This window comes from Equus asinus, chromosome 1 (genome assembly GCF_041296235.1).
Source record: "Equus asinus isolate D_3611 breed Donkey chromosome 1, EquAss-T2T_v2, whole genome shotgun sequence".
In the NCBI taxonomy this organism is placed as follows: Eukaryota; Metazoa; Chordata; class Mammalia; order Perissodactyla; family Equidae; genus Equus; species Equus asinus.
In genome coordinates, this window is record NC_091790.1 from 112,740,273 (window position 1) to 112,766,523 (window position 26,251).

General features: G+C 40.8%; 1 protein-coding gene across 3 annotated transcripts in view; it reads left to right on the top strand.

Moving 5' to 3' along the window:
• The window catches only part of PTPN12 (protein tyrosine phosphatase non-receptor type 12), an 88,333-nt gene extending 67,085 nt beyond the window's left edge, over positions 1 to 21,248 (top strand). For 2 of the 3 annotated variants that reach the window (XM_044769349.2, XM_044769350.2), the window contains 9 exons: positions 69 to 146; positions 246 to 344; positions 6,459 to 6,544; positions 10,327 to 11,303; positions 14,704 to 14,772; positions 16,017 to 16,084; positions 17,287 to 17,317; positions 19,675 to 19,782; positions 20,403 to 21,248. In XM_044769349.2, the coding sequence (XP_044625284.2) occupies positions 69 to 146; positions 246 to 344; positions 6,459 to 6,544; positions 10,327 to 11,303; positions 14,704 to 14,772; positions 16,017 to 16,084; positions 17,287 to 17,317; positions 19,675 to 19,782; positions 20,403 to 20,464 (1,578 nt within the window). In that variant the 3' untranslated portion in view covers positions 20,465 to 21,248. Of the gene's footprint in view, positions 1 to 68; positions 147 to 245; positions 345 to 6,458; positions 6,545 to 10,326; positions 11,304 to 14,701; positions 14,773 to 16,016; positions 16,086 to 17,286; positions 17,318 to 19,674; positions 19,783 to 20,402 lie in introns of those variants that run through there. The other variant, XR_011502218.1, reaches the window with a different exon arrangement.
• Positions 21,249 to 26,251: the final 5,003 nt, after the last annotated feature.

Below are 26,251 nucleotides of genomic sequence, written 5' to 3' on the forward strand. Positions count from 1 at the left end.
ACTGGAAGACCGTCTTAACTGTCTCTCTGAGCAACTCCAGAATTCATGTGTTGAATTCTTTGTTTTAGAAAATACCAGAGGAATTTAATGTATTTAATTTAATACAAGAAATGAGAACACAAAGACATTCTGCAGTACAGACTAAGGTAAAGTTTTTTGTTTCACTTTATAAACTATTTTTTCATAAATGCCTTCTTGTTTTTTTAATGTCTTTTCCCTTGTTTATCCTTTTGTCTCCCTCATAGGAGCAGTATGAGCTTGTTCACAGAGCTATTGCCCAACTGTTTGAGAAACAGCTACAGCTGTATGAAATTCATGGAACCCAAAAAATGGCTGATGGAGTGGTAGGTGTTCTTGGCCTATTAATTTTAGAAAATTTTTACTTTTTTTTTTTTTTAAAGATTGGCACCTGAGCTAACAACTGTTGCCAATCTTTTTTTTTTTTTTCTGCTTATCTCCCCAAACCCCCCCCGTACATAGTTGTGTATCTTAGTTGTGGGTCCTTCCAGTTGTGGCATGTGGGACGCCACCTCAACATGACCTGATGAGCGGTGCCATGTCCGCACCCAGGATCCGAACCCTGGGCCGCCGCAGCAGAGCGCGCAAACTTAACCACTCAGCCACGGGGCTGGCCCCAGAAAATTTTTACTTTTTAACATGATGTAATATTTAGTTTTTTATTTGTCTTCTTGTGTTTTATCTAACATGAGAATATTCATGGCAGTTATTTTTATTTACCCATGATTTAATTAACTCCTTTCCTTCTTCCTGTTTGAATCTATTATGATGGATGTTTAATGACTCCAGGACAAGTTACATAGTATTCTAAATAAAATATAATTAGGAGGGTAGATCTTAGTTCAAAAATCACATAATTCATTATTGTTTCAAGTATAAATTACTGTTTAAAAAATTAACTGCCTTGTTCTCTTTCTTCTTCGCATCCACCCCACCTTAAGTAATTGTAAGTTGATTCTACACGAATTTTATTTTGTTCTTGGTCACGATGATACAAAGTTTTGTAATTATTTTGTACATGCTTTTCATTTTTTTTATTTAAAAAAAAATTTCATGGTGGGGAGCCTGGTGGCGCAGCAGTTAAGTGCACACATTCTGTCTTGGTGGCCTGGGGTTCGCCAGTTTGGATCCCGGGTGCAAACATGGCACCGCTTGTCAAGCCATGCTGTGCTGGCATCCCACCTATAAAGTAGAGGAAGATGGGCACAGGTGTGAGTTCAGGGCCAGGCTTCCTCAGCAAAAAGAGGAGGATGGGCAGCAGACGTTAGCTCAGGGCTAATCTTCCTTGGGGGAAAAAATTTCTTTTTTAGATTTTATTTTTTCTTCTCCCTAAAGCTCCCCCAGTACATAGTTGTATATTTTAGTTGTGGGTCCTTCTAGTTGTAGCCTGTGGGACATGGCCTCAGCATGGCTTGATGAGTGGTGCTAGGTCCACACCCAGGATCTGAACCAGCGAAACCCTGGGCTGTGAAGCACAGCGTACGAACTTTACCATGTACGTGCTTTTAAATAGTTAAGTAGAATTATAAGCCCACATTTAAGTCCCTTTTGGGCATGTTTTATCAATGTCGTTTTAGCCTTAAAAGATCTTATTGGATATTCAAACTTTTGACCTGACAAAAATACTGTATTCTTGGTGTTCTCATTTCTGCTTGTGCTTTCTAAGTAGTTCTATTTCCTGTGTCTATATAATAACCTTGCCCTTGAACGTTTGGGACTGTTTTTTTGGTAGAGCTTCTTTGCATGCTTATCACTGAACCCAAGACAGCTATCACTTGATAAATCAACTTATCCCCAATAACTAAAGTAAAATGAGGAAATGAGCTGCAAAATTTATGAACTTTGTTTTCCTTTTCCCCCTTTACATGATTTTGGCAGTTTCTCAGACTATTGTTTGAAATTTCTTGGTTTTACAAATGAGAGATTCATTGCCAAATGCCGATCTCAATGTGTTAAGATAATCTAATACTGATCCATGAGTTTTACCTAAGTGACAGTTGCAGATTTGTAAGATTTGTGTATGTGACCTCGTTCTTATTTCGTTTGTTAACATAGGCATCATTGTGCAACCAGGCCCCACACATCACCTTCTCTCCTTCCCTTTAGTTTACTTAAAGCCTGTAATAACCTGTGCTGAATGTAGCCAAATATTTTATAATATGGGACAGCATGTTTATATATTACGTGCAATTTTATCTAAATTCAGATTCATTTAATATTTCAAAAAGCTGAATAGGCTGTACATTTTTCTTTAAACTTAATTGAAAAGTATTTCCGTTTTTTTCCATAAATGCAAGATTAGTTTCAAAGTTAAGGTTTTTCTACTTCAGAAATGAAGATGTTTTAGATTACCATTTCCTTAGTATATAGAAGTGAAAAATATTCTAACCTTTACATTTTTTAAATGTATAGAAAATTATTTTTAATTAATTTTTTATTGAGATATAATTGGTGCATAGCATTATATTAGTTTCATGTGTACAATATAGGGCTTCAATATTTGTGTGTCTTGTGTGATGATCAAGTAAGTCTAATCACCGTCCATTACCACACATAGTTAGAAGTTGTTTTTTCTTGTGATGATTTACTCTCTTAGGAACTTTCAAATATATAACTATGTAATTCAATGCATGAATGGATAGAACAGTGGAAGGACAGTTGAATAGAAGAAAAGATAGCTTATCATTCTAGAAAATTTTTTAATACTTTCCTCTTAAGAAATCTTCTTTTCTAGGTACCTTTAAATGTAGGTGACTTTTTATAGCATGTTTATATATGGTTGGCGACCATAAATCCCAGTTAGAGAAAAAGTGGAATCTGAAAAATTGGGGGAAATGACCTTAGAACTGTGTGGTTGAGTCAAGTGATTTGAAGTAAGTTACTTACCTTTCTGAACGTATACTGTGAGGAACAAGCATAAATGTCCGTTTATTATTTCTCTGACAACTTAATTTAGAGGTAAAGTTTTTTGAAGAAGCTCCTAAAACAAACTCTGTGTTATATCAAAATTATTTTTGTAGGAATTTTAGTTTGAAATGCTGATCAGCAATGTAAGACTGTAATAAATGATGTTTGATAGAGGTATCCACAGCTAAAATGACTTCCTAGAGTAAGAGGTAAGGAGGAAATTTCTTCTGGAATCCAGTGGTATATTGACCTGGGATTTAGAACCCCTCAGTAAGCAAACGTCGGTAGGGTGTGCACGCATGCCTTTCTATCTCATGTAAAAGGCACCACTGCCGTTATCAACACCAGAATTTTCAATTCTAGGGTGATTAACAGCCACAGTAGTTTATATTAGGGTCCTTCTGTAGTTTGTGTTTTACATTTTAGATGTCATAGTGAATTCTGAATATCTTTTCCTCAAATATAATGTTCTTTATTTATTTTTTTTTTTTAAAGATTTTGTTATTTCCTTTTTCTCCCCAAAGCCCCCTGGTACATAGTTGTATATTCTTCGTTGTGGGTTCTTCTAGTTGTGGTATGTGGGATGCTGCCTCAGCGTGGTCCGATGAGCAGTGCCGTGTCCGCGCCCAGGATTCGAACCAACGAAACACTGGGCCGCCTGCAGCGGAGCGCGCGAACTTAACCACTCGGCCACGGGGCCAGCCCCTAAAGTTCTTTATTTTTAAAGTGCCTTATTTTAATATTTATTTTGTTCTGCAACTGATAATATGTCCTTAAGTATTTGACAGTTTAGGTTCTGATTTTTTTCCTTTTGTGGCCTTTGATATAGCTGTTATGTGGAAAATATTAATACGCAAAATAACTAGCAAAATGGGTGAAGATGGTCAAATGGTAAAAAAAATAATAACTTTAATAAGCTCTGCTTGAAATGAGAATACACTAGAACCTAATCTCCAGTGGATTATTTAATTTCTAAAATTTCTTTCAACTTCAAAAGTTGGTGATTGTTTCAGCTGGTAATAAAAGCAACTAAGGAGAGCTGTATACATTGGGACAAATGTGGGGACCAAAGCTGTAGTTAACACAGGAGGGTCAGAAGATGGAAGAGGAGGGCAAACGTTGTAGGTACAAACTGGGCATCCAAGAGGAGCGCTGTTCTCTCCTGAAGCCCAGTGAGCAGGAGGCTCTGTTTGTGCTGCGCAGGCAGTGGCTCTCCGGGCTGCGTTTCTGCTTTGCGACCTTGATTCCTTTCATCAGATGCAATTCATTGTGCTCAAAAAGCCTACCTCCTGCAGAAGTTCCTCCTGCCCTTTTGCCCTTTCTGTTCACAGCTCCACCGTTCTCTCATCCACCCAGGACGCGGAACCCTTCATGACACCTTCTCTCCTTTGTCACACATGGTCATCTGCCTGCAGGTGCCCTTGCTTGCCTTCTTGGCCCCTTCCCACCCGGTATCCCCTTCATCCTTCAGGGTTTTCTGTTTTGTTTTGTTTTTTTGTCAAAATCTTACCTGCCCCTTAATTCCATTCTACATGCTACCTTAGTATTCTCAACTTCTTAATATTTCTCAACTTTGTTCTTAAGATCCTTACTAATAACATCTTCTTTCTTTGATTTCATAGCTTTATGATTTCATAGCTTGATTTTACCACTTTATGGTTTTATTATTACCCTTTTCCTTTTTTGTTTGGTGATGTTACCAGGCTATACACGTCTTGAAGTAAAATACTGTGTTCTTCACATTTTTGTACCTTCTCCTGTGCTTACTCTTCAGCGCATTTCCCGTAGAGATCCGCAGTGCCTCGCCTGCCATCCCCAGATCCAAAATGCTCTCAAAACCTAAGCTGTTTGCGCGCGTGTGTGTGTGAGTTTGATATTATACTTACTTGGCATCAGCACCTGACTTGACGTGACATGAGGCTGTTTATGTTGTACTGTAAAAAAGTGCTGTGTTTTTGTAGGATAGAAACAGTCCAGTAGAAGCGGTTTGATATGGTTCACCCGTAATCTTTAACCTACTTAATGTGAATATTTGCAGATTTTGGTACAAAAGTGTATTAATGAGTGTTACTATAGGAGTATGATTTTGTAATTAATAGAAATAATAAGCAAATGAATCCTTATTGCATCAGAGGGATCTTTATGATTCAAACAGTCTCTAAATTCTGATGATGTCTGAGGTAATCTGAAAGTGTGGTGACCCAAAGTCCTGATTCACTTGAGGCAGCACCAGCTCATACTTGTTGTCCAGGCGCAGTAACTAACAGTGCTGCCCCTTTCCCTCTCAGAGAGCCCTGATGGGACAGAAATTATGTGGCCACCCTCCCTCTGGCAGATAGCCCTGCAGCAGATGTCCGTCACAGTCGGTGGCTTTAATTTTGGGTGAAAGCTTCCTGTCTCGTGATGTGAGTGTGGTTCTGGTCAGAGGCAGATGCATAGTAAGATGCAGAAAACTCTTCTCATACATCTGATTATGTGTAAGAGCAGGAGACAGGGCACACTGAAAACTGCTGGCAAGTTGAGGTCTCTGTTTTCTTTAGTTGGGAGTCCTTAGTAAAAAAGGACACTGGTGAGAATCAGAAAGACAAAGAAGCTGCCTTGAGTGACATGGTGGAAGTGCCTTTTGATTTTTTTAATAAAATAGGCAACTACAGTTTCAGAGTTCCTAAATTGATCAGAGTATATACAAAGATGGCTTTTCCCCCAAAATTATCTGAGACATAGGCAAGGGTGAAAATCCTGCTTGTCCTCTGGCCCAGAATTAGTACAGCCTGGCTGGATAAAATGAGGTGCTCCCTGAGCCTGGGACTAGTTCAAGGCAACGTTTCGTGTAGTAATTTCACAGCGCCTCTATCCACAGTCCTGAGCACAACCCGAGATCCTTGTAGCCATATTGTCTCGGGAGCATCATGTTAGTGACATCCCTGGTCCTTGTAACCAGCAGAAGCTGAGGCCCTCCCTGGATGGATGGGCTCTCTCTGCCTGTTCCGTGTCCCTTTGGTTGTGTAGTGACATGGGGTCTGTATTCATCATGGAGTAGGGTGCTCCATGGCGACAGAGGAAGAAGGGGCAAAAATGCTTAAAATGACTTCTGGGACCAGTTTAAAAGTTCTAGGTAGCAGTGGGAGTCCCAGAAAAGGTTGGGAAAGGTGAAGGATATAAGTCTCATTTTGTTGCCTTTTTTATTCTCTGCACATGTTAAGTTTCCAGTGGGAGTGATGTCTGAAAAAACCTGTCTTCTTTGCCCTTAATTTTCTTGGGAAATCTGTTTCTTTACTGTAGCATTTGAAATATGTCGAAATGCTGCTCTACACAATTGATTTTTGGGTAACTGGAGATGGACTGTTTTATGATGTTAATCTCTTTCATTGAAGTTTGGTCCTTCTGGCTAAAGTATAGGGAGTATAAGATCCATTTTGTTATTTGGCAAAATTGTTTTAAAAATTCAAAAACCCAGAAACAATTTATTTGAAACGTGAGGAAGGAAAATTACTTTCCCCTAACTTTAATAAAGCTTTTTTTTTTCATGGCAGAATGAAATTAACACTGAAAATCTGGTCAGCTCCATAGACCCTGACAAGCAGGATTCCCCTCCTCCGAAGCCGCCAAGGACTCGCAGGTATTACATGTCGCACTCTCTTTGAAAAGAGGACGCTCTAAAGATTTCAGCACAAGTAGTATGATTACCAAAAATTGTGTGAAGATGTGTAATAACATTACTGGCAAAGGTAAATTTATTTCTCCCTAGATTTTCTTACTTTCTTGCTGAGCTCATTTATAATAGTTGCAATCAACATATATTCCTGTCCCCTTTGTTCCCTCCCTCGTCTTTCAGGGTTGCCGCTAGGTCAGTTATGTGGTAGTGTGGAAAGAATGTAAAGAGAGTCAGAAAGGTTTAGTTTCAAATCCTTTTCAGCCACTTACTAGTTTTGAAGTTATAAGTCACTTATTTGATCCTTGGGAGTTTTTTTGTTGTTGTTGTTGAAGTATTAAGGATTAAATGATATAAAGTGTGTGAAAATGCTACATATGGGACCTAGCGCGTTAGGTTTTCATTAAATGTTGGTTTTCCCATTACAGTGTAGAGTTGCTGAATTACTTTTAGAATGGGGCACAGTAGAAGATCTGTAATAAAACTATTAGAATGACTCGTACAGTGTCTTGTTTCAAGCATAGATCTACCTGTATAAAGTGGAACTTCCTTTATGTAGGACGCACCAGTTCTTTCCCCTTACAAGTTTTATGGAAGTTGACGAAAGTTGGGTGCGGTGACTAGGGTTGGGTCTTGGCATTGAGTCATTGCACCGTAACAGGGTCGTCCCTCTTCACAAAGGAAAAGCCTACAGCTTTCCTCAATGACTAAGGCAAGACGTGGAAGTCGTTGTGTCTCTGGAATGCCTTTGCATCCTTCTCTGAGGAAGAGCAGGAAGACTGTAGTGACACAGGGGTTTGGGTCTCAGCATGTCTCTGCTCAGGACGGTGACTGTGCACTCACAGAACTTCCCAGTAGTTCTTGCCTGTGTGATTCCACATTGGTCTCTACCGAATAGGAATTTCAGCCTCCTGTGGAAGGTAGCCAGTTAAAACCTGTAGACTGTGAGTTTTCAAACTTCTTTGTCCCACATGTGAGTTCTGTAGAGTTCTAAAAGAAATTGTACTGGCCTTAAGGCAAATTAAGAAACATTTTTGCTACCCTAATATCTTTTAATTTGGTTTTTGAGATTGAGCCAATAGAGAGGTTCTCAAAGTGTACACACGTTTATGATTTATGTGGGCATCTGCCTCCAACAACAAAAGCAAATAGTGGTAGCCACTTCCTAATTTTGAAGGAAACAAGTGAATAGAAGTTTCTGAATTTTAAGTCTCATTTACCTTTTCAAAAGTTTGGCTTGTGTTATTCTTTAATAGACAGATAACATAGAAGTAGCAAATGAGTATTAACAGAAAAATGTTCATTCAGCTTAAGACAGGATTTTATTTGGGGATATGTGTGTGGTTTTATATTATATGCTCCGGTCGTCTTTTTTCGTGTTTATGCAGTAGAGTCAAATGGCAGGGTTCCATTGTGTTCCACGAAGAACACTGTGTGACTTCTGGCTCGAGATGAGTTAATTGGTGGTTTAGAGGACATGTTGTTGGAGAAAGACCTAGAGAGGAAGGTTCGTGTTTGTTGTATTAGATTTAATCAGTCATATGATTCCAGTTTTTAAATATTTAAAGAAATCATATTAGAGATTTTGAATAGCAGATTTAATTTCCTATATTCAATACATATTTTGTTAAACTAATACAGTTTTCAGTATTTTATTTTTCCTCTTTCTCCCCAAAGCCCCCCAGTACATAGTGGTGTATTTTTAGTTGTGGGTCCTTCTAGTTGCGGCATGTGGGACGCCGCCTCAGCATGGCCTGATGAGCGGTGCCATGTCCGTGCCCAGGATCTCAACTCGTGAAACCCTGGGCCGTTGAAGCAAAGCCTGCGAACTTAACCACTCAGCCACGGGGCTGGCCCCCCAGTTTTCAGTATTTTTTTCACCAGCACCCACACTCTGGCAGTGTACCTTGTTAGCTAGTTCTGTAAACTGTCAACATATACTACAGAGACACAAAAGGGTGTATGCCTTAGTAAATTTTTCTTACTCTTTTTAATGTTTGAGAGACAGTGACAATATACTTGATGCTTTCTTCTAATGCCTCTCAATTCAAACAGTTTTAAGTAGGAATAGGATTTGGAGGGAGACAGACTGTGGTTCTTTTGTAGACATTTTGATGTCTAGGCTGGAGGTAAACATTTATTGACAGTTTGCTATATAGCTGCTAAAGAAGACTTGGGGCTCAATAAAATCTTTCAGATTCTGGGTATAGTATAACAAAGTACCAAGGAGAGAACCCTTGTGAAGAGCGAGGGAAAATTCTTGAAGAGCAGACTAAAAGAAAGCTGTAAAAGAAGAAAAGAACAACCAAGGGATAAAGGAAAACCAGGGAAAAGTGGCATTTTAGAAGCCTTGAAGGAGAGTTTGGTATCTGGCAGAAGTGCACGAATATCTCCTTCCTCTAAGGGCTGCCTGGGAGAGTGCACTGGTCACTCAGACGTCTGTGGCTCTTGGACTGTCCTGGGCAGGTGACAGGATGTGCAGGGTACAACAGGGAGTTGAGGTCTGTTCAGATGGAGGCATTTGAAGCTATGTTGCCTTAAAATTGTTAATTTATAAGAAAGAGAGGAGCAATAAAAGTAGAAAATGGTCCTTTAGATCAGCCAAATAAAAGAAGAAAAGATTAAAATACCTGCAAATAAGCTTAAGTAGAAAGTAAAACCGTAAGGAGAAATGTGCTCATTTGTGTTAATGAGAACAGTTGTGTTCTTGTTTGGAAAAGTTAAATGTAATTTAGCTTTTCTCAGCGATATTTAAAATATCACTTCTTTTCAGATTGGTACAGTTCTCATCAAAATACCAAAGGAATCTTTTCTAAACAGTATAATGTTAAAGTTCATTTGAATAAATAAAGAGGCAAAAATACCAAAGAAAACTTTGGATGAAAACAGTGATGAGCAGGGACCAACTCTTTTAAAAATTGTAAAACTGTAATATTGAAAATAGTCTGCTAGTGGGATACACCATTTGATGGAGTTGAGTAAAGAGCCAGGGAATAGATCCTGTTGCTAAACGATTTGATTTATATTAAATAGGGAGGGGAAAGGGTTATTTATTACGTCATATTGTAATATTACTAACCACTTGGGGAAAAATATATTTAGGATCTTATATCACACCAAACACCAAAGTAAGCTTCAGGTAATTAAATTAAATACAAAAAGTCAAAGCATTGAAACAAAATACCATTTAATGTTTGACATACGTGTAGAAGGGGTTGTCGGAACCCTAAGTAGATGATTGGGAACAAGAAGTTGTTGAAGAAAAGACATGAAATCGTAGTGATGGGTATGAATACTCTCTAGTTGTAAGATTGAACTAACTGAAAATTACAAGATGACCATACTGAGAAGATGGAGAAGACACATTGTAGGAAGACAGTAGAGAATGTGTGAAATAGAAGGATCACGAAATAACAGTTTATGCATTTTGAAATATTTTGAAATATGGAGGTAAATCTTAGAAGCACCTATTAAAAAAAAGTTGAAATTTGATGTCTTTGGGTAGCTGGAGAGCTGTGGAAGGGGACTACCGTGTTCCATTAAAATTCTTCTATCATAACAGTGTACATGTATTACCTTGTTTAACGTTAAACTTTCTTAGTTTGACAAATTATAATTTTTTATTTACAATCACAGACAGTACTGACTTTTAATATAGTAGCCTTAGCTCCATACTTGTTACCTATCAACTTATTTCTAAAAAGGACGAACATTCTTACAATACCCTTTTCTTAATGTCTGGTTTGCAGTTGCCTTGTAGAAGGGGACGCAAAGGAAGAAATACTGCAGCCGCCGGAACCTCACCCGGTGCCACCCATCTTGACGCCTTCCCCCCCGTCAGCTTTTCCAACAGTCACTACTGTGTGGCAGGATAATGACAGATACCATCCAAAGCCAGTGTTGCACATGGTTTCATCAGAACAACATTCAACAGACCTCAACAGAAACTATAATAAATCAACAGAACTTCCAGGAAAAAATGAATCAACTATTGAACAGATAGATAAAAAATTGGAGCGAAATTTAAGTTTTGAGATTAAAAAGGTCCCTCTCCAAGAGGGACCAAAAAGTTTTGATGGGAACACACTCTTGAATAGGGGACATGCAATTAAAATTAAATCAGCTTCGCCTTGTCTAATCGATAAAATCTCTAAGTCACAGGAATTGAGTTCAGGAGATCTAAAAGTTGATGATGTTTCTCAGAATTCTTGTGTGAACTGCACCGTACCACAGTTAAACAAAGCTCCAGTTATTCCACCAGAAGAGTCACAGAAGAACTCAGACACCCCTCCGAGGCCAGACCGCTTGCCTCTTGATGAGAAAGGACGTGCAACGTGGTCGTTTCATGGACCTGAGAGTACCCCACCCATGCCTGATGCATCTGACGGCAAATCCTCTGATCTCCAGGGTCAGACAGTGAGAACTGTGAGCTCAACACCCAGCCCCACGACACAAGGGGAAGCCCACGACCTTGTGGACTATCATGGCGGCTCCCCTCCCCTCCGAGCACCCCTCAGCTTCACTAATCCTCTTCACTCTGATGACTCAGACTCAGATGAAAGGAACTCTGATGGTGCTGCGACCAAGAATAAAACTAGTATTTCAACAGCAAGTGCCACCGTTTCTGCTGCCACTAGTACTGAGAGCGTTTCTACAAGGAAAGTATTGCCAATGTCCATTGCTAGACATGATATAGCAGGAACAATACATTCAGGTGCTGAAAAAGGTAATAATAATAGTATCTAACACTGAAATCTTTTTCCTGTGTGCCATCACTACTGTAAGCCCTTTAGCTATATTAGTTCATTATGTTTTATTCCACACTTCACTTTAAAACCTACAGCAAGAGTTGATTATTTTAGATCCCTTTTTTTAGAGTAATCTTTGTTTATTGTTACCTCAATTTGATCACATTGCATTACTAGGTTTCGTGTTTCCAAAATGTTTCTCAATTGTTGTAACTGAGAATGTTTTCTTTTTCTTCTGTATTACAGCTTTTGGTATTTTATATGGGTCAAAAATTTATCTGACTGAATAATTAGAAATAACTTAGGGAAATAGAATTGCTTAAAGTAACAATGACAAGAATATTGTAGAATGGCTTGATTGGCCATTTAATTTCACCCATGTTTATCACAAATATGTATTTTCTTAATCTTTTTGTGCTCTTTTAACCTGCAAAATACCTTTTTTAAAATTCTCTTCACAAATGCTTGCAAACAACGCTCTTTTCAATCCTGAGTTTAGTGAAGGAGCAATATTGCAACTACTCAGCAGAATATCGGAAGTTAATTCAGTCAGTCATGAGTGGGATATTATACATATCTAGTTATTGATACTATTATTTAATTAATGACTCTCTTCTTTAAGCAGTCTTAGCAATTCAGGATGATGCGTACACTCACTTCCCAAGATACATTTTTTGTCCTTCAAACTCCTCCTTGATCTGCTAAAAATAATCATGGCTGCCTTCTTACACAGACCACACAGTTGGGAGCAAACGTGTAGACGCGACAGCTGTTTACTGCTTGCTCGATTGTCAGGGGCCATGTACTCGTCGGGGAACTTCGGCACTGGTCCCTGCAGACTGGCATTCATAATGGGCAGGCAAAATAATACTGTGAACTTGAAAGACAACTTTATTTTTTTATTTCTGACCCAGTAAGTGCCACCCATGCTGTGGTACGTTTATTTTCTCCAACTTACACACATGCTGTGCTTTTGTCTCGAGACTGTATCTGGTAGAGCAGGTGAGAGTCTAAGCAGGCTTCTTAAGTTTACAAGACTCTCTGTGTTCTTGACTCTTCTGTGTTTTATTTGAAGGATCTTCAGAAGACAGTCGTTCCAACAATAAATACTACTTACAAGTGTGCCATAATTTGAAATGGTTGATATCTGTTTTCCCCCAGATTTCAGAGTTTGAAAAATAACTGCCAAGTTGTAACTACACAAGAAAATGCATAGCCAAGAAATCTTCATTTAGGGCTTTTTTAGCGTATCAGGCATGGGTCTTGTACCTAGGAAATATATTTTTTAAACCATCACTAGAAATCGAATTCTTAAGGGCAGGAGCGATGCATGATATGATATGCTCATTAAAAGTTACTGCCACGTGACCAGATAACAGAGAAAGTTCCTTTAAAATATGGCTTACTGTGCAGGGGTAGTTGAAGGCACCCCACGCTGTACCAGCTCACTTCTGTTCTCTCCGTTTTGTTTGTATTTCACAGCAAAGATAGCTGTACATGTGGTGATTTCTGGTTTCTTTTCACCCTGCCCTAACTGTGCTCAAAGAGTGTGGTGTTAACTGAAGATTTTCCTCTAGTGTTCCGTGCTGCAGTGTAATACAGGCAGTCCTGTTTCTCATGTTATTAATTATTTACCTTGTAGATGAACCATTGGCACAAGAATTAGGGTTCTGTTTGCTTTGGAACTTGTTAGGGAGTTAAACAGAATAATTTTGTTTTGATGCCTAAAGCACCCTTTTGCATAAGTTACTCCCTGACAGAAATTCCTGGCTATGAATTCTGACTTTAATATTGACTCAGGAATCCTGAAAGATTTCTCAAACTTGGCTACACTCGGCCCCCCACAGTGTATGATTTGCACAGGCCTGTGTCCAATGTATAGTGTCTGGTTGGACAACCTCCACAATAGAAGTTTATAGTATGGGAAAGGCGATCTGGAGACCCAGGAGAAGCACGCAGTTGAAAATCAGAGGCCGCTCTTAGAACGTCAGACCTGAGAGGGCGAGCTGTCAGGAGAGAAGAGGCAGAGCGTTGCTGCAGATGCTTGATGCTTAGTGTGAAGGGGGAGGACCCCTCCTGACAGGCTCACTTAGTTACGGTGGCGCCACGGCTCTGCGTCCCTTCCCTCCCCCAGGAGCTGTGGGACAGAAGGGCAGAGGGAAGTCAGGAGGACTAGGACTGTTGCTGCTGCACAAGGTAGATGGTCCTTTATGGCTTAACGTCATAGGCAAGAGAGAGTTCTAGTGCTTGTGATAGATGGACAAAGTAGGACCAGAGCTCTTCTCGCGGGCTGTGTTTTCTTGTGTCCTCAACCATATAGAGCGTATAGGAGTATCGAGCAATCGTGCCTCACTCATGCTTGTTGAAAATCAAAAAGGCTTTACCTGGTTTTTAGTCTCTTTTTCGTGCACAGCCTATGAGATGGGGTAAAAGCAAAGTATCATGGCAGGATTGTTCACTTTTTTAAGAGAACAGTTGTCAAGGCCCAGACAAAATAATAAAGGATCCTCACATTTCCCTTCCTTTGCCCCATTCTCCCTTACCCCAGTCCACACACGCAATTGTATCTTTCTAACCACCTCCAGTGAAACCTCAAAAGGTCTAACACACGCATTCACCCTGTGCCATAAGGCTGACTGATCGGGCTACTTAATGCATCCTCTTTTCCAAGAGCTAATTTTGTTTTTACTGGTGAGAAGCTTTTCTGTGGCTTCAGTCAGTGTTCTCGAAGTATCTCGTGTGTCACTGCTCTCCAGACTTCAGGCAGTCAATAAACGAACATTCGAAAAATGTTAGTAGTTCTAGCTTGTGTCTAGTAGCAAAATAAGTAGCACTTCACATCTGCTATTTTAGTCATACTGTTTCAAACATGACCACAGTCCATCGCTAAGTTAGAAGTGGGTGGGATTTAAGAGTGCGGGACAGGTGGTGCGCGGTGTCGCAGAACTCCTGCAGGGAGGGGAGCAGTGATTCCAGTCTGGGGACACTGGCTGCAGTGAGGTGAACCCTGCTTCCCTGTGGGCTCCACGCACCGCCAGCAAGCTCAGCAGTCGCGGGCTCTCTGCTGAAGCCGCCCTCAGCCTCAGGACAGTGCGAGGGAGGCCTGTGGGCCAGGAGAGGCCGGCCGGGGGTCGTCTCTTCCTGCGGCCGCAAGGAGTGGTTCTTTGCTTGGTGAGCTGCACAACTTCCTCATCACAGGTCAGGTGGGAAGGATTTCTTGTTTGTTTGCATGTTTAAAACCTGGTCCTCTGAGGTACCTGTGGTGGTGATCTTTAGAGTGTCAGGAAATCTTCGTTTGTTTAGACAAGTTCATTTTGTAGTGGGTTCACGCTTGTTAACAAGTTCATCATTTGTCTGCCTTCTGTGTGTTTCCTGTAGATGCTGATGTGAGCGAGGAGTCGCCGCCCCCGCTCCCTGAAAGAACTCCCGAGTCCTTTGTGTTAGCAGGTGAGTGCAGCTCTCCCGCGCTCCGCACGCTAATAGGAAACTGGACGAGTGTGGCTCGTCTTAATCTAGTTGCTGTTGAGTTGCATAATTAAATTCAAAACCAGGTTTGAATTGATATTGACGACTGTTTTTAATTTCTTCTATGAAAAATACTTCAAAATGATATTTTTTACTTGCTAAGATTGCTGAAATGGCTGCATTTATGTTAGATACCATAATTCAGTTCAATGCAGTTATAAATGTGTTTGCAATTTGGTGTCTTTTACTCATTAAAAATAGCACTTATTTATGAAAAGACATTCATTGCTTCACTCGGGGCTAGTCGAGCTAAGTAAACATTTAAGTTAGGTCATAGGTGGCCGTCACTTAGTTAGCGTTGAGGGACACTTAAGGCCACAAGGGTGTCAGTGAGAACTGGGAGAGAGTGATCCTATTTCAAAGCATTGATAATATATTTCTCCTCCTTCCCTTCTGGAAAAGAGTAAGAAACAGCATTAATATATTTACAGTGTCTCCTGTGCAGTGGAGGTGCTCACTGGTCTGATCTGAGTCACATTTTACCAATATTGTATTAATTTTAACTAGTTTTAAGAATGTTAAAAACGGTGAAGCTGTGTACTTCGGTAGCTGTTGTTAGTGACGTCAGGTCAGTTCCAGCTCGCCGCCGTCCTGTGTCTGGCAGAGCGGAACCCTGCGCGGTCTGTCTGCGCCCTCCTCTCCCCTTCTGGTGTATAGACAGTGCTGCAGCTGCTGTTCACAAGGTTTTCGTGGCCTGTTTTTCACAAGTGGGTGGCCAGGTGCTTCTTCCTAGTCTGTCTAGGCTGGAAGCCCCACTGAAACCAGTAGCACAGCTTTCAGCGTCACAGCAACACGCAGCCACCACAGTATGACAACTACAGACGGGTGGTGTGGCTCCCTGACCGGGAAGTGAACCCCAGCCGAGGCGGTGAGCGCGCTGAATCTTAAACACTAGATGGGCAGGGCTGGCTGTACCTTAATAAAACTATATAAATAAGCCTCAGCCTGTCACATCTGTGGGACACAGCTTATAATAAACTCTGGTGACTGAATTCGTTAAATTTTAAGGAAGGAAACTTAAAGGGATTTTCTTGAATTAATAGAAACTAGAAAATTTATGAAAGTGATAGTTTCTAAAAATCTATAGGATCTGTTTTATTACCCTAATGCAAGAAATTTCAAGAATTAAAGATGTTATTTTAATTGTAAGGTTTCATCTTTCTCAGATACGCCTGTAAGATCTGAATGGAGCGAACTTCAAAGCCAGGAACAGTCTGAACAAAAAAAATCTGAAGTGAGTCCTTTTGGGATCGGAATTGGAATTTTTTTGCTGTTTTGTTTTGTTGATTTACCTTGCAGTTGGTTACAATAACTGTCACCTTAAGACTATTAAAATCTAAGTTTTGATCAGCACTTCTTGCTCTAAGATTTCAGATGAAAAGCCTATATAAAATGTGAGATCTGAAACTTTTTAAAAGGGTACCATGGATCGTCGTATGACCATCACTTTGGGGTGTTGTTTCCCCACGCTACTTTTGAAATTTGTAAATGATGCCATGTTCTAAATCCTTTTGGGGGTACAAACAGAGCAGGAGTGACTGTTTCCGAGTCACGGTCCTGTCCGAGGGTTCGTGCCTTCCACTGTCACACCAGGTACATGGGCCTTCCCTTTGGTTTTTCTGGTCACGTGAGATTTTCTTTCACATTCAGGAAGTGTTTTGGTAGCTAAACATTTTACCTATGGGAAATACCAGTTTTCATCAGTGTTAATATTTTTCATATTTCCCCCATATTTTAATATCCCTGAAATTGGGTACATCTTACAATTGATTAAGAAACACTGTGATAGGGGCTGGCCCGGTGGTGCAGCGGTTGAGTTTGCATGTTCCGATTCTTGGCGGCCTGGGGTTTGCCAGTTTGGATCCCGGGTGTGGACGTGGCACCGTTTGGCACACCGTACTGTGGTAGGCGTCCCACATATAAAGTAGAGGAGGATGGGCACAGATGTTAGCTCAGGGCCAATCTTCCTCAGCAAAAAGAGGAGGACTGGTAGTAGTTTAGCTCAGGGCTAATCTTGCTCAAAAAAAAAAATAGAAAGAAAGAAAGAAACACTGTGATATACTTTAATAGGCACATAAAATAGTGGTCCTCTGTAATAATGAAGCTTTGTCTGTAATCAGTGATAGCCAGATTTGATGAATGGCAGAGGGCTGGCAGACCACAGCTGTGTGTCTGTTCCTTCTCGTAGTCACTCCTGCACTTTGACTTTCCATCCAGAGGAGAAAGGAATTCCCTGGTCTTTTGACTCCCATATAGATACCATAACCTGTAAAAATTGTAAGCCTAGTTGAAAACATCAGTGTTTTCTTTGCTTTTGATGCTGAGAATCTTGATAGATTTTGATTTGTTGGGATATATACTCAAAACAGACCAAATTTTCTATTATTTGTGCATAAAAGGATGTATTGTAATAACTATTAAATGTCTTCCCCATAGGGCTTGATAACCCCTGGAAGTGAAAAATCTGGTAAGTTAGATGTTGTTCCGTTTTTGCTATAGATTAATTTCAATAAAACAGCATGTCTCATGGTGTACGCTATTTATTTGGTTGTTTCTGTATGTGAAAAAATGTAGGACAACTTCTAGAACCTCAATTATGCAATTTAGTTCTTACAAATTAATTACCAGATATTATTATTGACCTGGAAAATACAGCATTTACCATCAGTGGTTACAGGCTGATAGGAAAGAAATAATTTTTAAAATATGTTCCTGTATTTTCTTTTCTGTTGTTTATAAAACACTTAGAAGCTACATTTGACAATGATTTGAATAAATGCCCCAAATTAACCTAGATGATTGAATTGGGTCCCTAAAAATCAGTTGTTTTAGAAATCTTCCTTTTAGGACTTTTACATTTGTGATAACCAGTAGATTATGTAGCTCAACCCAGAGTTATAATGCCAAGTTAGAACATTTTTCTACTACGTTCCTTTTACTATCATGGTAAAAGTCACGTTGTCATGAATTCTTAGCGCTCGGTAGCCGTGTGAGCAGCTCGTGAGCCGCCCTCGCCTGTGTGGCTCCCTCGACCCGGCTGCCATTTCTGCCCGCCCTCCATCCTGCACCCCCTGCTCTCTCCCTGACTTGGGGCTCCGCTCCATCTCATAGACTCTCTTACTCTCCGCGTACGTTTCTGAGGCGACACTCTGAGGAACAGAGCAGAAGCTTTAGAGGCAGGCCCACCGGGACTGGAATCCCGTGTTTACCGTTTTACTTGGTATGTGGCTTTGAGCAAGTCACCCAATCTTTTTGAGCCTCAGTTTCTTCTCTGTGAAATGGAGATGATAATAGTACATGCCCTAGAGGATTGTTGTGAGGATTTGACTGAGTTAGTCCACATACACAGTGTCGAGCTCTGTGCCTTGCACATGACAGGCACTCAGGTGGTAGCCGTGCTCTGATTATTAGCTGTATTAGATGCCTACTGCTGCTACTGCTGGACCCTGGATCATTCATTTTCTTAATATCTGTTAACTCCTTTCTGGTTTCTCTTCCTTTTCTATCCAATCTAGATACCATCCTCCATCACTCTAGGCACACTCACAGTTATCCTCAACTTTCTTGCTCCTATTTCCATACCGTTTTATTTTATCCCTTGGAATCACTGAATGCCGCTGGGGAACATCACTCAGTCTCACCGATGGAGCCTGCACTTCTGGGGCTTCATCCACAGTTGGGCCCTCAGCTTTGCTTGGTTATCTTAAGTGCTCTAGTTGGTACCATTTCTATTTCTCCTGAATTTTCCACATCTTTACCTTCTTGTGAAATCATCAGTCCCTCTAACTCTTCCTCAGATGACCTTTACTTCACTGAGAAAGTTGAGGTCTTTAGACTACATCATCTTTTTCTCCAAGAAGCCAGCCCTGAAGACTTGCCCACCTCTGTTTCATCTGCGTGCCTCTCCTCTCTGTCCCCCTTGCACTCTGTGCATAATTTTATAGGTAACTTGTCACGCTGCTCTAATAAACGTGCTTGTCTGTCTGTCCTCCTAGACCAGGGGCTGGCAAACTGTGTCCCAGAGGCCTGATCTGCCTTTGAGCTGGACAAATGATTTTTACATTTTTAAAGAGTTGTTTAAAAAAAACCAACAAAGAAACAAAAATCAATGAAGGATATATGACAAAAACTGTATGTGGCTTGCAAAGCTTAAAGTATTTATTCTCTAGCCCTTTACAGAAGTTTACTGACCCCTGTCTACACTCTGAGCACCTAAGGACCAAGGACCATCTCTGATTTGACTTGTATTTCAGGTTTCCAGACACATTCCTTACGGGGTGTAGGCGACATGAGAAAGGGTGTGAAAGAGTGAATGAATCATTGTAGTCAATTTCTTTTCTTCCTAATCTTATGCATTGATAATTAAACAAGTAACTAAAATTTAAGTTTAATAAAATTAAACTTTCAAAGAAAAGAATTATTACTTTTAGGGGCAAATGCTAAGCCCATTAATTAACTCTGCATTTGCTGGCCTCTGCTTTCCATATAAAGGCATTTCAGTTGCAATGGTTGCCTTAGGACGCGGGCACCGAGCCCAGCTACGTTAAGGAAATGTAACATGCCCAGCCCCCGGTTTACTGAAGAGGGTAAGAGCGTGAGGAGAATCTCCACCACCTTGCAAACGCCTGGGTGCCCTCCAGAACACTTGACGTGATTTCCTGTGCTCACTACCCTTGCACTATATTACCTGGGCCTCTAAAATTTCCATGCCGAAGAGAGAAAACTTGCTCTTTCAGCTCATTGCCCACATTAAAGCCGTTAGAGGATTCTACGTGGGACGCTGTCAATGACGGTGATTAACCACCGCTTTCTTTTGCATTTTAGATCATCTGGCAGGAGGTGTTCACACAGAGACTTGTACAGAGCGTCCATCTACTTTCAGTAACCAGAAAGATCAAGTACCAGAAAGTCCAACAGAAGCCACAGATATTGGTAATTTGTTTACTAAATAATTTTTTAATTTTTTTTATTTTTTGAGGAAGATTCACCCTGAGCCAACATCTGCTGCCAATCCTCCTTTTTTGCTTTTTTTTTTTTTTTTTTTTTGCTGAGGAAGACTGGCCCTGAGCTAACATCCATCCCCATCTTCCTCTACTTTATATGTGGGATGCCTACCACAGCATGGCTTGCCAAGTGGTGCCATGTCCACACCCGGGATCCGAACTGGCGAACCCTGGGCCGCCAAAGTGAAACGTGAGCACTTAACCGCTGTACCAGCAGGCCGGCCCCTACTAAATAATTTTAAAACTCGAATTATGTAGTTGATGCTGGCAAGAGTGAGAAAAGGTCATTTGCCATCATTCCAGGATTTCCTTAAGGCAAAGTATATGAACTTTGTGCGATGTTGTGCAATGATTTATTCAGGTTCTTAAATGAACTATCCAAAATAAATTAAGAGATGGTTTTTATTTATAGAGTTTGTTTAGTTTAAATTCTAAATTCCCATATGGAGATCTGTTTGTTCTAGAAAATAAGGATGTCTACAGACATGGTTTTAGTAGTGTGAAAATATTTCTGAACACTGACCAGTTATTGTGGTGGTTTGGTTATAGGTTTTGGTAATCGCTGTGGAAAACCCAAAGGACCAAGAGACCCACCTTCTGAATGGACATGATTCAGGGAGCTGAAAGACACTTTAAATTATACTGGAAAATGCAAGTGCCACTGAAAGCCAGATTCTAGTATTCCATCTTTAAAAGTGGGACTGACAGCAGTGTAGATTGTTACCTTAGTGTTGTTGGCTGGGACCATCTACCTGCCTTATGCTACACTTGGGAAGAGTATTACACATGGTTTATTTTGTAACTTCAAGTATTATTGCCTTAATGTCTCTTAACCCTGTTACACGCTGCTTGTAGACATGTTAATATAGTACTACTTTTATGAGAAATTGAGTCTAAAGACTACTCTTTTGCTAATGTTTTATCATGTATGCATTATTTTATATATGTACAGGGCAAGTAGGTATATAATTTGATAAAGTTACAGTCATAAAATATTATTAACAGAAGATGTAAGAAATTTCTGCATGGTCTAAATCTTTGTGTACCTTATTTGTAAATTATTTGCCCTGAAGTTTTAGAAAATAGTTTCTGAATTTTAAAATTGCTGGATTCATGCAGCCAGCATTGCAGGTTATCAGAGATCAAAGATTGTAATAATAATACATTTTGTAAATTGTAAGCAAAAAGTTATTTTTATATTATATACTGTCTAATTGTCCTTGTTTCCATCTAGTCACAGAGATCCAGTAAGTGCCTTGGAACAATGTTGAATTCTCTTAGCTTGTGTGTGTTACTCTAATATTTGAACTCAACTGGGATAGAAGACTATCAAAATACATGTATGTGTCAGGATATTTGACCTGCCATTAAAAAAACAAAGACAGTTTTACAGTGCCTGCTTGTCTTGGTTTTTCGTTCCCCGTTCCCGGGCACTTAGACTGGAACCCGCCTTCCCACTGGCTCCGTCTTACCGTAGAGTCCCGGGGGTGCGTGGGGCTCAGTCATTCGCACAGTGACTTGCTCGCATGTAACAGCCTCACGGGGCAGGGGGCTAAGGGTTTCGCCTGAGCCAGATTATGGGACTAGATGTTCTGAACGCAGAGGGCACTTGAAATAGTTGAGCCTGTGGATGCTGAGCTCTTGCGGGTGAAGGGCGACTGCACGGCGGCGCCTCCTTCTACCTTCTGGGTTGAATCTACAGCAGTTGGGAAGTTAAGTTCCTGCTCCCATTTGGATAACTAGGCGGACATGTCGGAAAGGGAGGGTTTCTTAAGTGCCCGGGATTCTGGCTCAGAAAGGGAAATCTCAGTTTTGAGATAACACCCAGCACCCGGGAGGTGATGTCCGGTCCACAGGTAGAAATAAAGATTTGGAATTGAGAAGAAATGTCCAGACTAGAGGTCAGTACTTGGGCATTAACACAGACAGGAATGAAACCAGGAGTGCACAAAACCCCCCGGGAGCATATGATATTTAAAAGAATTTTTGCACTAATACGGTATATCTTCACATTTCTGTTTGTTAAAACATGATTTAGGTAAAAGGGGCAGTGTCGCCCACCTTGGTGCATGGCCTCGCCTTTCTCCCGTTACCTGTGCCGGTCACCTCATTGACTCTGCACTCGCGGTTCCAGTGGCTTCAGTCCTACTTCCTGACTTCCTCCAGACTGATCTTCCTAAAAGGCCAATCTGATCTGCCCTTGACTTTTTCTTTTTTAAAAAAAAAAAAAGATTGCCACTTGAGCTAACATCTGTTGCCAATCCTTTTTTTTTCTTTTCCTTTTTCTCCCCAAAGCCCCCCGGTAATAGCTGTATATCCTAGTCGTGGGTCCCTCTGGTTGTGGCATGTGGGACGCTGCCTCAGCGTGGCCTGATGAGCAGTGCCATGTCTGCGCCCAGGATCCAAACCGGTGAAACCCTGGGCCTCTGAAGCAGAGTGCACAAACTTAACCCCTCGGTCACAGGCTGGTCCCCCACCCCGCGCTCATAACGTTTTCTCATTGTAACTTGTCCCTAAAAAATCCATACTGGTTTTTCATTGCCTATGGTAACGTTTCTTCAAAATGCGGCCCAGGTTCTCCTGCACTAGAGTTATGTAGGAAGCACCCTTAGCACTTGGGTTCCAGGGTCCTGCTCTGAGCCTGAGTTAGCATGGGGCAAGGAATCTATGCTTTGGACAGGCAGCCCAGGTGATTCTGGTGCATAATGAAACTGGAGGCCCGAGCCCGCAGGGTCAAGTCCACACGAAGCAGATCCTGCAAGCCCCTGATCTGAGATCCATCTGCTGCTAACCTGTCGCCTGTTCTCCGCCGACACCTGTGCTCCAGCTGTGTGGGCTGCTGAGTCTCCTGAGCCCCCGTGCAGCTTACTGGGACTGTCCCCTGTGTCTTGAAGACTCGTCTTCGTGCTTGTTCTGATGAGCCCTGCTCACCTGTCAGCACTTAGTTCAAGTGTTACTTTTGTTAAACCCCTCAGCTCGTCCTGTTTTCCACCCAGTCAGTCACCCATTCCCTCTGTGTCTCTACCGTACCCTAGTCATTTATCAGTCTCCTTAGACTTGCTCCTCTACTGAATGAGCTCCTTGAGAGAAATGACTGTGGTACTGAGTGGAAATGTTGGCATATACCTACTTTAAAAGCAGCTACATGTGCAAAGTAGAACTAATTTTGAATGTAAGTATTTTCTTAAACATTGCCCTAACATAGAGTAGACATAAATGCTGTGGTGGAATAGATGAATTGAATCCAAGAGCGTAGCATGTGTTCAGGTGGCTAGTCCGTACCTGGTTTTGATTTATATTCCAAACCACCCTTCCGTTAAGTCTGTGTATTTTCTTTAATACCTTTTGACAGAAGAGTTAAGGAACCACGTACATGCTCTCTTGCAGTGAAGCTCACAGTAGGTTGTTCATCCACAGGGAGCGAGCTCCTAAGCGCAGAGTGGTCGAAAACATCCACCAACTCTGAGGACGTGGCCAGGAACACAGCCATGGTTTCCAAACAGAATATTTGGCTCTGTTCTGAAGACGTCTAAACATTTAGTAAGAACTTTTTCATAATTAAACTTAGAAGAGACAATTTGTGCTAAATGTGAAAAGGAGCAATAAGAAGAATTAGTACAATTTGCAGTCAAGCTTTTGAGAGAAATTCAAGTGAAGAATTACATCTTAATTACTATTTAGCCCTAAAGTATATTCTGATTGTAATATTTTTGCTGAAATGTATATTTGGTAGTCTTGATTGCAATGCATGGAATCATTCTAGTTGAATCCTAAATATAGGATTAAATTGAATTAAATCATTGTCGTGCTAGTTTTGGGGAAGTTCTTGCTGCCTTTGTATTCTTACACAGATATCTCCTAATTACCTGCTTTTAGTGATGTTATTTTAGATATCAAACATTCCGATTCTATTAGTAGCTGTCTAAATAAGGAGATGTGAATTAATTACAGTTTTTAATACTGTATTCTCTAGCTCTGGGTCTTTGTTACACAGCTCTTAAAGGCCAGAAGCGCATATTTTCATTCTGGCAGATGGAGAATTGTAAAAGCTTTACTGAAGATTTTGGCACATACCCACTCAATAAGCAGTCGTTGCATATTATGCTAAAAGTGCAGAGTAGATCCAATTTTGAGAATAAACTGTATGTTCTTAACAGATTTGCTGCACTCTGTTTCCTCTGCGATTTCTCTTTAAGGTGCACAAATCCTGTGAGGTCTGCAAATGGCCGGTACTTAGGCCATGAACAGTTGGCCAGGGGAAGCCGCGGTGCTTGGGTAGCTCCAGGAGCTGTGTCTGGGTTCTGAACCACAAGTCTGGGCTTCGTGGAATTGGTGGGGTGCGGGAATTCCAAAGATGCCAGTCATTTTGCATTTTTTTGAGATAACATGGCGCAGGTACTGTTACATGATTTAATGTAGTAATTTGTGACTTGAGAACTCTCTTGCCAATATTTCAACAAGAATCTATTCTTTAGCTACTGCACATTTATACCCAAATAGCCACACATTAAACAGAAAAATAGACGTTTCTCCTTAAACTATTATGGTTGTTTTACCAGTAATTTTTTTTCCACAGTTACAAAATTTTTTTTCAGTGAGGCCTTTCAAGATCCACTCTCAGCCACTTTTGTTTTTTTTGAGGAAGATTAGCCCTGAGCTAACATCTGCTGCCAATCCTCCTCCTTTTGCTGAGGAAGACTGGCCCTGAGCTAACATCCATGCCCACCTTCCTCTACTCTATATGTGGGATGCCTACCACAGCATGGCTTTTGCCAAGTGGTGCCATGTCCGCACCCGGGATCCCAACGGGTGAACCCCGGGCTGCCAAAGCGGAATGTGCGCACTTAGCCGCTGCACCACCAGAGCGGCCCTCAGCAACTTGAATATGCCATACAGTATTATTAGCTATTGTCACCATGCTGTACTTCACTTCCCCATGACTTATGTTATAACTGGAAGTTCTTACCTTTTGATCCCCTTCACCCCTTTTGCCCACCCCCCAAATATTATGTTTTTCTGGTTGAAAAATTCTTCAGTAGGATTAAGTTTAATAAGTACACAAATGCCTAGACTATCTACACATCTGTGATATTTTAAAATATTGCCCCTCTAAATTTTAGCTGTATCTGCTTGGATATAATTTACTAGTATATTTCTGGGGGCCAGCCCCGTGGTCGAGTGGTTAAGTTCGTGCACTCCGCTTTGGCAGCCTGGACATGGCACCACTCATGAAGCCGTGCTGAGGCAACATAGCTCAACCAGAAGGACCTACAACTAGAATATACAACTATGTACTGGGGGGCTTTGGAGAGAAGAAGAAGAAGAAGAAGAAAAAAGAATGGCAACAGATGTTAGCTCAGGTGCCAATCTTTAAAAAAAAAAATATTTCCAATACCTTCTAAAACTAAAATGTGAAGAAGCATTTAAATAACTTACTGTATTAAATATAAAATCTAAGTATTTAGCATTTCTCATTGTATTTGAAGTACATAGTAATATTTTCATGCGGCTTCTGTGCAAAACACTTAAAATACCAACCTAAATACTACATATGTCTTAGGATTTGAAAGATGTAGAGATTAGTTGAGATTAACATTAGAAAAACTTTTTTTTAAATTAAAATTCTATATATACACATTTCATTTTTTCAGAAAGGTGAAATGCAGGTGATTCCCTATTGCCATTCGGAATAACGAAGTATTTATTCTTAGCATCTTTTCAACCTGAAGTGAGCTATCCATTTTAATGTTAATCATCTCACATGTCAATATTAATTTCTGTGTAGGAGAAATAAATTGAAATTTATATACAGAAGTTTCACTTTTAGACTTTACTCTCATGTGGATTCACTTGGACTTCGGACCAAGGTGTTGGGGAATTTGGTCCTTTGGCTAGGGAGCGGTTCCAGATACTGACAGCTTCTATTTCTGTAGCTGTAGGAACTGGAACCTCATCGAACTCTTCCCCATTCTACCAGAAGAGGGCAGCAAAGCAAACCCAGAGGGTGGAAAAAATCAGGCAAGGCACTCAAGAAAATTCAGAAGCTAATAGCTCAGAAGCTTGTTCGGGTGGCTTCACAGTGTGAGAGTGTTTATGAAGACTAAGGCCAAGGGCCTTGCTTTGCAGGAGGCATGAGCAAGTCCTAAGGTATCAGGGCACCTTCATGCAGACTCAGGCCTATCTAATAAAAAGTGCGGGCCTTGCTGAGCGCTCACTGTGTGCCAGGCGCTCTGCCAATCTCTGAACACACCTTTCTTAATCTTCATGAAAACCTTGCCAGGCAGATGTCCCTGCCGAATAGATGAACCTGAGGCCTACAGACTTCAGGCAATTTAAAGTCACACAAAGTAGCAAAGCCAGAATTTAAACCTAGCTCCTGTTCCAAAATGCTTGCTTTT